This window comes from Bubalus kerabau, chromosome 6, assembly GCF_029407905.1.
Source record: "Bubalus kerabau isolate K-KA32 ecotype Philippines breed swamp buffalo chromosome 6, PCC_UOA_SB_1v2, whole genome shotgun sequence".
Lineage (NCBI taxonomy): Eukaryota > Metazoa > Chordata > Mammalia > Artiodactyla > Bovidae > Bubalus > Bubalus kerabau.
The window spans coordinates 84,215,651-84,227,762 of NC_073629.1; the positions used below are offsets into that span (position 1 = coordinate 84,215,651).

Here is a 12,112-nt window from a genome sequence, read left to right on the forward strand (position 1 = left end):
TTTCTCTCCTACAAACAATCTTGCAGTAATCATTCTTATGTAATATCTTCATACAGTTTGAGTATGGTATCTAGCGCACTGTGTACATTCAATAAATATTTAACCATCACTGTTAGCATATAGATAAATTATACAAAGCTATTTACACCCCTGGATAATACCTCAATTAGAGCTGGAATTTATTTATCACTATCACCCTGATGCTCAGAAAAAGCACCACATAGTAGCATTCAATAAATGCTTATAAGTGAATCAAACTGTTCAATTTCATAGAAATGATTTTAATTCTTAATGATGCAAACAGCACAGATTACTTTTTGACTCATTTCTTTTTGTAAAACTACCTGTAAAATATCTTAAGAAAATACAAAATTATTTTGTATTATTAAAAGTGGTTATTTTAAAGGCTCCTCAAATAGCTAACACAAGTAATTGGCATAAAATCTGATGACAGACATGCAGATTAAAAGGAAAAATAAATCTCCTTACTCAGAAAATTAAAGGAACTGCCTCCCTAGGGATAATTTTAAAACCAAAACAAAAGCACTTTTCTCAAAAAGGCAATTTACGATTAATTCTTCTCTACTTTTAGAGTCTAAAGGAATAAATTAATTTTGGAATAAGTGAGACCATCTCAGAAATGTTTCTCTAAAGTAAAAAGCAATAGTAGTGATAAATCAATTTATATCTGTGGCTTCTTATGTGAATAGAGACTGTGCTTAATATTTATTTCTCTATTTAACACACAGGACAACCTAAGTCAGAGTTCAAAAACCAGCGGATCTACAGGTATATGTTTCTAATTCTGAAGACTTTAAAACACTTTGTCTCCCTACAAAGTCATAACACCTGCCTATACTGGACCTACTTTCTCCTATGGAAAAACCAGCTAAAGTTAAAGGGCAGAAGCTTTGAAATGGGATAAAAGTTAGTTGCCATTCATAAGGTTTATACTATTTGTTTTTCAAATAGAGAAATATTATTCTCTACACATATCATTAGCAAACTTTGGAAGACAAATTGCCCACCAAAAAAGACCACATCTTTACGAAAAGTAGGAGAGCATATATTTCTTATGAAAGTAAAACATATATTTCTATATGACTAATACACAAAATGAACATGTCCAAAAAAATTTAGATGCCATTATGAAACAATGATATTAGGGAAATAGAAATGGAAGACAGGAAAAAAGAAAACAACACATAATAATAAATTTAGTGAACTGAAAGAATGATACCAATTTTAAAAGGGTTTGGTTTTGGATATATAGAGAAAACCTTAATGCTACTGTGAAATGCAATTATAAGTAGAAAAAATTGCTTTGGCATAGAAACTTTCTATTGAGGTGTACAGTATAGATCATGAATTCTGCTCTCAAATAAGCACATACCAAGTAAATCTAAGTAGATATACACATTTCTTTCTAGCATGCTGAAAATGTAGTTGAGAAATTCAGGAGAAAAAGCTTAAAAAGGTAAGGTGTTGCCAGTCCTCCTAAAGCACCTATTAAAAGCACAAATATTTAAAAAATTAAAACTTAAAAAAAAAAAGTGCAAACATAAACACCACCACTCAATCCATCAGGCTGAAGAGAATTTTCATGAAGGTGTCACTGATGGCTCAGACGGTAAAGAAATCACCTGCAATGCAGGAGACCCAGGTTCCATCTCTGGGTTGGGAAGATCCCCTGGAGAAGGGAATGGTTACACTGGAGGGAATACACTCCAGTATCCTTGCCTGGACAATTTCATGGAGGGAGGAATCTGGCAAGCTATAATCCATGAGGTCTCAAAGTCACAGCTGAGTGACTAACACTTTCTTTTTCAAGGCACATTTAGACATAGGACCCTGATGGCCAAACATTAGGAAATGACTTCCTTGGGAGTTTTGAAGAACGTTTCAAAGTTTAATTAAATCGATCAAAAATGATTAAGAATTTGGCTATATTTTCTATTTCTGTGATGACCAACAATAATTGTAAGAATAAATAAACCAAAGATATAAAAATATGACGCTTGATTCCTTTCATTGCCTTATTCGGGTGGAATCAACTTTGTGCTGAAAAAACAGAACAAGTAATGGACATTAACATCATCACCATTCTTTGGCTAGAACCACAGACAGTTCAGTGTTCGATGAACGCAACACTCTGTGATGCTGCCTGAGGGAGCATGGAATAATGCTAAAGACTTTTTCTTTTTAAGCAGTTTAAAGATATTGTACTGGTCACTCAAATGAAAACTTCCACCACAGCTCACCAACAAAGACTAGATTAAAAGCTTGGCCTTTATGGCTGACCTTATAACCTAATAAAATGCTTTGAATATTTTTTGGTGAAGCATTCACAAATGGTCGTATAAATGTATAATTTGATTGGCTCATTCTAGCTCAGAACTGTTTCTCTGGAAGTGTCATTTGGCAGGGAAAATCTGGCCAACATTCCTATTAAATTCAGTCTCCAGAAATAAAAGTGATGGCCTCAACAATTTTCTCAGTATCATAAGAGTTTAAGGGTGGATTCTAATAAATCCAGAATTTCAAACTGCATACAAAAATGTGAAGACTTTATTCTGCTTCCCTCTCTCAATTAGTCTTGATAGTATAAACGTGGCATTAAGTCTGGAAGGGACCTTGCTGCGAATACAGTGCACAGCAGAGCTGCCCATACGGGGTGAGGCTGCAGCCCCCTGGGTATGGGCAGGCTATAAGCATGCAAAAAATACACATTGATGCCCCCCGCTCCGGGACAGTCAGACATCTGTTTACCCAGTTTGTTATACAAATACTATTTTCTGTATGCCTTGATATAAAAAAAGGTTGAAAAGCACTGCATTTTAGTGGACTGAAAGGCATATTTTTAAAAACTATGCAGTTTTTCTACTGTTCAGAAGTGCCTATGTTTTGAACAGCTGTCTTCCATTATAAAATATAGAAAAGTAAACATAACTTTCGGTTACAGGGCTTACTGGTGACATTTCTGCCTCATATTGCAATATAAAATACACATCCTGTCACTGACATCTGTGTATCAGAGTTCTAATTCCATACCAAATCAATAGTTTATTACAGGAAAAAACTCTATGATGAAATACTGTCCTTTGTAAATTCAGAATCCCCAACAGAACATACAGTGCAACACATTTGAATTTTTACATGCTATAATAGATACACAGGCCATTTGATAGTCCCTCTAGGATGTTTTTATAACTGACCTTCTCTGTGTTGGAAGCGTTTTATAGACAAAGTAACTAGTTCAGAAAGGTTAAGTAACTTGCCTCCAAATTAGCAAACCTGGTAAATAGGGAATCAAAGAATCGAAAATAGGTCTGTTGGACTCCATTGTACACTGGAATAACTCAAATTTGACCAGGAGATTGAAATCAGAGAAAAAAGGGAAAACTGAAGCTAATAATTAAATTTTTACAAAGCTAACTTCCTTTAAGCAATAGTAGAATAACAGTAAAAAATATGTTGGAAAATATTAACACTTGGAGGCAAAAGCTTGATCCACAGATCTAGAGACTATTTGTAAACTTGTTGAATATGTAAACTAAAGCTTACTCTTGGAGTGGATGACAAGCTCTGAACGACGAACACCACAGGGTTTCCTGCATTCTTAATGGCCTCGACTGCTTCTCTGTGTGAAGCATTCTGCAAATCTACTCCAGACACCTAAAAACACAGACATAATTTATTTCATTTAGCAAGGCAGCAGATCTTGTGGATAAGTTAATTCAAGTTCATGCATATTATCTAGTTATGAGAACAGCCAGAGTTGAATGAATTAGACGACAGCTAGAAAAATATAATACTGGCACATAAAAAGGTTTGCTGTTTTAGGAGACCATGTTTAAGAAAATTAACATCTTACCTTCAAGAAAAGTATGTAAGAAAAATATCTTAATAACAATGGCTGAGGTTAAAAATAATTATGCAAAAGTAGGTAGCCTAATCAGTAACAGAAACTTAAGAAGCTTCTGAGCTTATAATGTCTCCTCTGCCACTATAAGAGGACATAATTCTGAAGGGCGGTAGGGGCTGGGGATCTCTTTGGACTCATCTTCTCTCAATTAAACTAAGAAGAAAGGTATTTTAAGCAAATTGCCCATTATCAAATTGAGTAGTTGAACATTTCTCAAATTATGTTCAAAAAAGAAGTATGAAAACACCCATGGGTTCTTTTACTAAAAGAGTTCTGCCTTCAACAAATTTGGGTAAAGTGTACACATCTCATTATACAAATCTGAGAAAGCATAACTTGTGAACATGCCCATAGTCTCAAAGAGCATTCTATTTATCAAATGCATTTATTTAAAGGAATGAATTCTTCAAACTCATAATGTAAGGAAGCCTTGGTAAAAATTGAGGTGGTTTCCAGTCAGAGGATAATGACAATTTGTGAATATTGTTTTGCTACAAGGGGATCAAAGAAATAGGAATATAGGTGCAGTGGAATCAAGATTGGTTTTTGTTTTTTTAAGATGGGATATACTACAATAATGATGATACAGAGGAGAGGAAAAATGAAGGTAGAGAAGAGTGATGACTGCAGAAGCAAACCCTTGGAGACTGCAGATGGAATGACTTCTACTGCACGAGTTAGAAAGACAGACTCTAGATAGAAGAAACACAAATAGTTCATTTGTTGCAACAAGCACAGGTAGAAAAAAAGGATGTAGAAGGAGCAAGAGGAAGGTCCCTTTCTACTCCTCTTCCTTTCTCAATGAAATAAGAAAGAAGGACCATCAACTGAGATTAAGACTAAGGAAGGAAGCACAGGAGGTCTGAAGGACTACTTAGAAGAATGCAACACCTTGTTAAAAGCAGGACAGCAGGACAGAGTTAAAGACCCATCTGAGGGAGCAGTCATGAATTTAAAATGAGACCAGACAGTATGCATGGGGTTTTTTGTTTGTTGGTTTCTTGGCTTTTTTTTTTTTTTTTTTTTGCTATTTTACAACTTTTCATTCCAAAGGCTTCAGAGTGTCACAATTTCTTGTTTGTTGGTATAACTTTGTTAGTTCAAATCAAGAAAGAGATCACAAAATAAGCAAACAGTTGCACTTAACTAGGATGTGGTTGTCCCAGAAAAGCTCAATGAAAGGAAAGAAGATCAAAGGAGTTGGAAGCACACGCACCAGAGTGATAGGAGGATAAGTCACTGCATCTGAGCAGAGTGAGGAAGAAAGCGAGCATGCCAGAGGCGGAGGGACAGAGAAGCGACAGCATGGAGGCAGGAGATGGGAGCCCTGTGTGTCAGAGAGATTTAAATGGAGGTGAGTCTAAAGAACACAGAAAGAGGAGAGAGCAGAAAGAAGTGATGTCCGGGAGGCAGCTGAAGCCACATCATGTAAAATCCAGAAGGCCATGGCAAGAACTCTGGCTTTTTATTCTAATAGGCATCCATGAAGATTTTAACGCTGTGAAAAGCTCTTTTCCCATCTGAGTTGAGGAAGGATATGAATAATAGTAAATGAAAAAAAATAGAAAAAATTTGCAGTGACGATTAAAAGCTGTCACTAGTTTGATGCAGCTTCTTTCAAAAAAACCTGATCCCTGAAACATTCAACAGTAAGAAAAGTAGAGGCTATATGAGAACTACATCCTCTTCAGTAATAATCAGCTTTTTTCCCCTGACAGAGATTATACAGTGTTAAATGGGAATCACTAAAGCTGAGAAGTGAGAAAAAAGTTAGAATTCTGTCATATTACAACAGAAAAATAATCTTAGTCTTTCTCAACTTTAAAATCCTAACCTAAAAAATGTCCATGTACATAGATGAAGACCCATTTAATTTAATTTAAAATTAAGTTAAATTTAAACTTTCTAGTTTAAAAAGCTCTTTATACAGACCTAAACCTTTTGTGCAATTGTCTCAAGACAGAAATGAGTATTAAACTTCACTAGCAAAACAAGTAATGCTTTTCATAGAAAAAAGTAAACAAATGACTCCTTATGGTTCACAGAATATATATTAGAGTTTAATATTTCAGGTCTGTTGTGAATCTGAAGAAATATAAATTATTAAATCTGAGATAAAACAATGGGTTTTTATTAGTATGTGTAAAAGTGATGATGGATTAGATGAGAGAATACTTTTTATTCACTGACAGCAGAGAAAGATGAGAAAAAATTCAAAAAGATAAGAAAAAATGAACAATTCAATTAGAAAAAAGACAAAAGACTTGAACAAACATTACACCAAAAAGGGTATCAGATGGCAATTAAGCACATGAAAAGTTAGGGAACTACAAATTAAAACAACAATGATATCACTATGTACCTATCCAGAATGGCTAAAATGAAAAATAGTGACAATCCCAAATGCTGGTGAGGATGCAGAGACATTGGATCACTCATAACTGCTTGTATACAAAATGGCGCAGCTATTCTGGAAAATAGTTTGACAGTTTCTTAAGACTAAGAAAGGAACTTAACATACAACCCAGCAATTACACTCTTGGGCATGTATCCCAAAGAAATGGACACTTCTTTTCACTCAGGAACTTATATACCAATGTTTATAGGGCTTATTTAGAATGGCCAAGAACTGGAAACCACCCAAACATCTTTCTATGGGTGAATGGTTAAACTGTGGTACCTCCATACCATGGAATACCACGCATTCATAAAAAGGGATCAACTACTGACAAATTGAAAGAACTTCAAAGAAATTGCACTGAGTAAAGAAAGAATCTCAAGAAGAAACAGAATGCATAATTCCACTTATGCGACAACTGTAAAATAACACACTTATAAATACGGAAAACCAGAATAGTGGTGGCCAGAGCGATGCGAGAGGAGGGGAGAGGAGAGGAGTGGCTATTGAGGGGCCAGACAAGGAGTCTTGTGGTGATGACTCAGCTGAGTTTCTTGATTGCTGTGGGGGTTATGCAAGGTTACACATGTGATAAAATTGTGCAGAGCTATAAACACACATATACATGTGGTACGTGTATATACCTGGTGAAATCTGACTAAGGTCTGTGAATTGTGCCAATATTAGCATTTTGCTTTTGCTTTTCCTGTAGTCATGTAAGATGTTAACGTTGGGTGAGGCTACGTGAAGAGAGTACATGGGACTTCCTTATACATTTCTTTGCAATGTCCTATGAATTTATAATTATTTCACTATATAAAGGAAAAAAGCTAATTTTTAAACATTATCTTCTGTATTTTGTTCTAAGTGCATATGTATCAGTAATAAAATTAAAAATAAATGCTTTATTAGATGAATATTATCAATTTAGATTTTAAAAAAGCAAAATCCAGTTATCTGTTGTTTAAAAAATACAACTAAAACAAAATCGCAAATAAGTATGAAAATGAAAAAAAAAAAAAAAAAAACAATGTACCACACAAATGCCAAATAAAAGAAACCACGCCTGCCCCAGAAAGCCCGAATAACCCTTTTTAAAAATATGTATGTGTTCATAATTCTCCAATGTATTCCCACGCAGAGTGGACAGCCTTCTGAGCTCTCCATGATGTGGCTTCCCATTACCTTTTCTCTTTCAGCTTCTCTCTTGTTCACTCCACCTACAGTAGCAGTGCTAGACCTCCTTCTGTCCCTTGAATACATCCAGGCAAGCTCCCACCTCAGAGCCTTTGCACTTCAGTTCACTCTGTCTGGAGGCATCTTCCCGTCTGTGTCCACACTGCTCACTTGGTCATTTCCTGTATTTGCCCCAATGTCATCTTCCATAACAAATCTACTGGTTGCCATCACTACTCGTCATTCCTTACTCTCCTCCTCGTTATTTTTCTCCATGGCTACTTATAACAATCCAACTTTCTATATATTACTTATTTTGTGTATTGTCTATCTCCCCCACTATCATGTAAACACCATAAGAGAAGGGATTTGTGGTCATTTTCTTCATTTCTTTATCTCCAGTGTGTTTGAAGGTTTTTTTTACAATTTCACAAACATAAATATAACCTCAAATTTGTACACACAGAACAATTTTATGCAATTCTTTAATCCTCACAATGATTATATGAGTTTTAAAATCTCATTTCTGTTTTGTTTGGAAACTGAAAATAAAATATATTTCATAATTTGTCCAAGAATAGAAAACAAACAGGACAATCTAGACTTCACTCCATGATCTCCAGAGCACTTTTCACTCTGTCAGAGATAAAACACCACAGCTGATGTTTAGCATCATAAACCATGAGGCGAGGACAAGCAGATTCTGGGGTTAAAGATATTCAGTATGGTGTCATCCAATAAGCCCAATGCAAAGAAATGTATCAGATCTAGACCTCTCAGTGCCTGTGATGTATCCTTAAAACTCCACTCTGCAAAGCCTGCCATGTGTAGAGGATGGATTCCAACAACAGTCTTCCACTTTCAGGGTCAACTCTGGGAGGACAGCCGAGCTACCCCACTGCCATATACAATTCAAAGTTTGTTAAAGACTGTGGGAGAAGTGTGAGGCCCACCTTCCGCCTCATTCTGTCAACTTGTGAAATTTGATGCTTTTTGTTTTATCATTTTAAGGGCTTTGCTAGTGGCTTAGACGGTAAAGAATCCACCTGCAATGCAAGACATCCGGGTTCAATTCCTGGGTCAGGAAGATCCCCTGGAGAAAGGAATGGCAACCCACTCCAGTATTCTTGCCTGGAGGATTCCATGGACAGAGGAGCCTGACGGGTTACAGTCCATGGGGTCACAAAGAGTCGGACACGACTGAGCGACTAACACTACTCCTACAGTTCAACTTTAGAATCTCACAAAATTGCGTAAACCTACAAATGAAGGCATCTGAATAAAATATACCAACGGTACACACATATTTACTGTTTCACAGTACATTTCAAACAAAAACAAAATTTTAACATTATTTACCTCAAGTATTTTATCCCCAGTTTTAAGAGCATTTGTTTTTCCTGCTGGACTGTCTTCCAAAACTTGTTTAATAAATATGCCTTTAAGCTCCTCTCCATTCTTTAAACGTTTTATGACAGTTTGTCCGCCAACAATACTAATACCAAGAGATACATCTGGTTCTCTAAAAATCTCAACACTGTAAAAACAAACAAGAAAACAGAATTCACCCATGAACAAGGTAATTTGTTGTATCGTCATTGTGTTCAACGTGTATATCCTTGTGGCTCATTTTATATAAATACATTTTTACAAATGTTATAGAAGTTATACCTAGTTCCTAAATTGTAAGAATCTATCACTTCTATAGAATGGAATTAAATTCTATTAGATTCTTATGAAGAATTTTATGGTATATGTAACAGTTTAAATTCTGAAGATGATTTCTAAGACAACAAATACAACTCTTAATATTGAGAAATTTAGCTAGATCTTAATAACCCTATCTCCCACCACCATATATTTTCTGATGAGTCCTTTTCATCTGCATCATATGTAACATTAGCAACGAATGAATTGAAGAAATAACAAATGAGTGAAAAAAAAATCAAGAAAGTCACATGTATCATTTTGGCAAAAAAGCACAGACCTTCAGAACTGGAGAAGGAAATGGCAACCCACTCCAGAACTCTTGCCTGGAAAATCCCATGGAGGGAGGAGCATGGTAGGCTACAGTCCATGGGGTCGCAAAGAGCTGGACACGACTGAGTGACTTCACTTTTTTTCTTTTTTTCACAATAAAATAAATTTGTCACTGACACACTCACTGCCCATACTGCTATTCCTAGTCAGCCAGGCTAGCCTGTGGTTCTTTAAACGGAGGACAGATTTTATTGCTCCAGAGGCTGGAAAGGTTTTCTTTTCTTCCTACCTCCACATCATTTCCATAAAGTATGGAATAAAACTTGTCCCTCAAAATACTATGAATTTTGTTCAAACTGCACAGACATGGCCAATAATTAGCTCCAAAAAGTAACTCAGAAAACAGCTAAGAGTTTTTAAGGCAAAACTCAAAAGTGCAAAAAAAAAACAATGTGAGTGACATGGTGGAATTAATAATGAGTGAAAATAGAAAGGGCAGCTAATGGAAGACTTTTATAATCTTAATAAAGTGCAGCCCTGGTTACTACAAAAAACAATGAGAGTAACCACAGGAGGATGGGCCCAGCACACTCTGTTAGTGCAAACAAGACACAAACTTGGATTAACATAAGAGGAGGAGGGGGTTATGTCACAGAAGCCTCAACTATTGCTCTGGTTTGTTTAAAAGAAAAAAAGAGCTTTACTGCCTTCAAGACAGCCCTAGCTGCCTTGTTAGTGATACAATGAGAAAGTACACTGAGCCCCTCATAGATGGACATCTGTAAGCTCCTTTCTCTGAAAAAGTATGACAATGGTTTTCCTAATATTGGTTATAGTCATTTTGCCTGGCTAAAAACCTCTAGGTAAGACAAAGCACAACTACAGTTCAGGCCAATGTACCTGTGAACTATGGCAATCATTAGAGAATGACTGACACTATTAAATTGAAGAAAAGAGCAACCAATTGCACTGTCCTATTGAGAAAGCCAATCATGTTATCAACCTACATTCTTGGTGGTCCCCAGTGACTGAAGTTTGGAGTTTCTTCTCCTTCACCTTCTTCTCTCTCAGGTAATTCACTGAGGAGAAAGAAAGGGGAAAAAAAAAACATACACACATGTAACTTATAACACACTCATTATTAAAGGTTCTTAAAAAGTTTTATATTATACAATCTATATGCAGTTTAAAAGTTCTTAATTTCTAAGCTTTAAAAATATTTACATCAATAGTTAACTATCCATACAAAGATATATTGCTTAAATGTTCAAATTAATAAATATCCACTCAGTACCAGAAAATCACTGATTATAAACACTTTCATTGGTGACACTATAGATGCTACTTTCTAAAAATCTGTGTTTGAATTTGTATGATTTTACATTTGTTTTTCTATCAACACTTAAATATTATAAAATATATTTCTTAAAACTTGGTGTGACTGACGGGCTAACAATCTAGTATAACCTGACACAAACAACTGAAATGACTAAATAGTCAGGAAACATGATGGCTCTTTCTAGATTTTCTTGTCTCTCTAACCCTAAATAATGTCCCCGTCATTTGTATTCTGTGAATATGTTGTGTATGTCCACAGTTTACAGTTTGTGTATTTTTCAGTTTACAGAAAGATTTGTTAAACAATACAATCCTCTCACCTACTACCATCACACTTTCACCCATCAAATTATGTTAATATGGAACTGCCTAGCAGGATGCTGAATTATAGAATAGTTATAAAAGTAATGCTATCTAATAGGGTAAAGGCACTATCATCTATGACCTGGAAAAGGAGTCAGGATTTCTAAGCTCCAATCTAACCTGTACCACAAAATAGGCATGTGCCTTTGAACCATCAAATTAAATAACTTATGTGATACTGCCAATCATATTACTGTATATAAAAATGTAGGTACTACTTCTTCCATTTCATTTTCATAAAAACCCCTGTGAAGTAAGCACAGCAGGTCATATTACTATATTTTCCACTTGAGGCTGAGAGAAGGCTCAGATATACTACATAACCTCTCCATAGTATCCAAATCTTTTTTTCAGCATGGAGTTTCAATGCTCCATTTTCCTCTGAATTCTCAAATAAGTCCTATCAAAAGCATGAAACTCCAGCTACTTGTCACTCTACAATTTTCTAGGATACAATGGTTTAAGGATGATTGAAAAGAGAAAGTGAAAGGATCTAAACAATCTGAAAATCAGTTAAAGAACTGAGATCATTAAGGATCACTTACGTCTCACCCACTGCAGACAATCTTCTTCCCTTAGCCAGTCTACTTTTTATGATTAAAAGCATTCATAAAATTCAAGAAAAACACCTTGGCAGATAATTGCTGGTTACTTATCTAATGCCCTCTCTGCCATCTTCCTTACCAATATAACACCCCTTTACTCCAGGTGGCACTATGCTCAGCTTTAAAAACAATACATTTTCTGGACTTCCTCTTAGCTAATGGTAGCTGTGTGCAAGAGCTCTGATCAGCACCAAGGAAGCCAAAGTCCTTGGGTGAGACTTGCAGGAAAACTCATAAAGTGGAGGGAGAATCAGCTGACAGGAACCTTTTGCTCTATGCTCTTTCCCTTCTTGCCTAGAAGGCAGAGGTGATTATTGGCGATGGAAC

General features: G+C 35.7%; 1 protein-coding gene across 4 annotated transcripts in view; it reads right to left on the reverse strand.

Annotated features, from left to right (window-relative positions):
- Positions 1 to 12,112, reverse strand: part of PATJ (PATJ crumbs cell polarity complex component) — a 383,451-nt gene that overhangs the window by 233,278 nt on the left and 138,061 nt on the right. For all 4 annotated transcript variants that reach the window (XR_008715910.1, XM_055585657.1, XM_055585656.1 and 1 more), the window contains exons 23-25: positions 10,487 to 10,558; positions 8,859 to 9,036; positions 3,565 to 3,675 (exon numbers count right to left, since the gene is read on the reverse strand). Coding sequence is in view for 3 of the 4 variants with exons in the window: in XM_055585657.1 (XP_055441632.1) it covers positions 3,565 to 3,675; positions 8,859 to 9,036; positions 10,487 to 10,558 (361 nt within the window). In the remaining variant the exon portion in view is untranslated. The remainder of the gene's footprint in view (positions 1 to 3,564; positions 3,676 to 8,858; positions 9,037 to 10,486; positions 10,559 to 12,112) is intronic.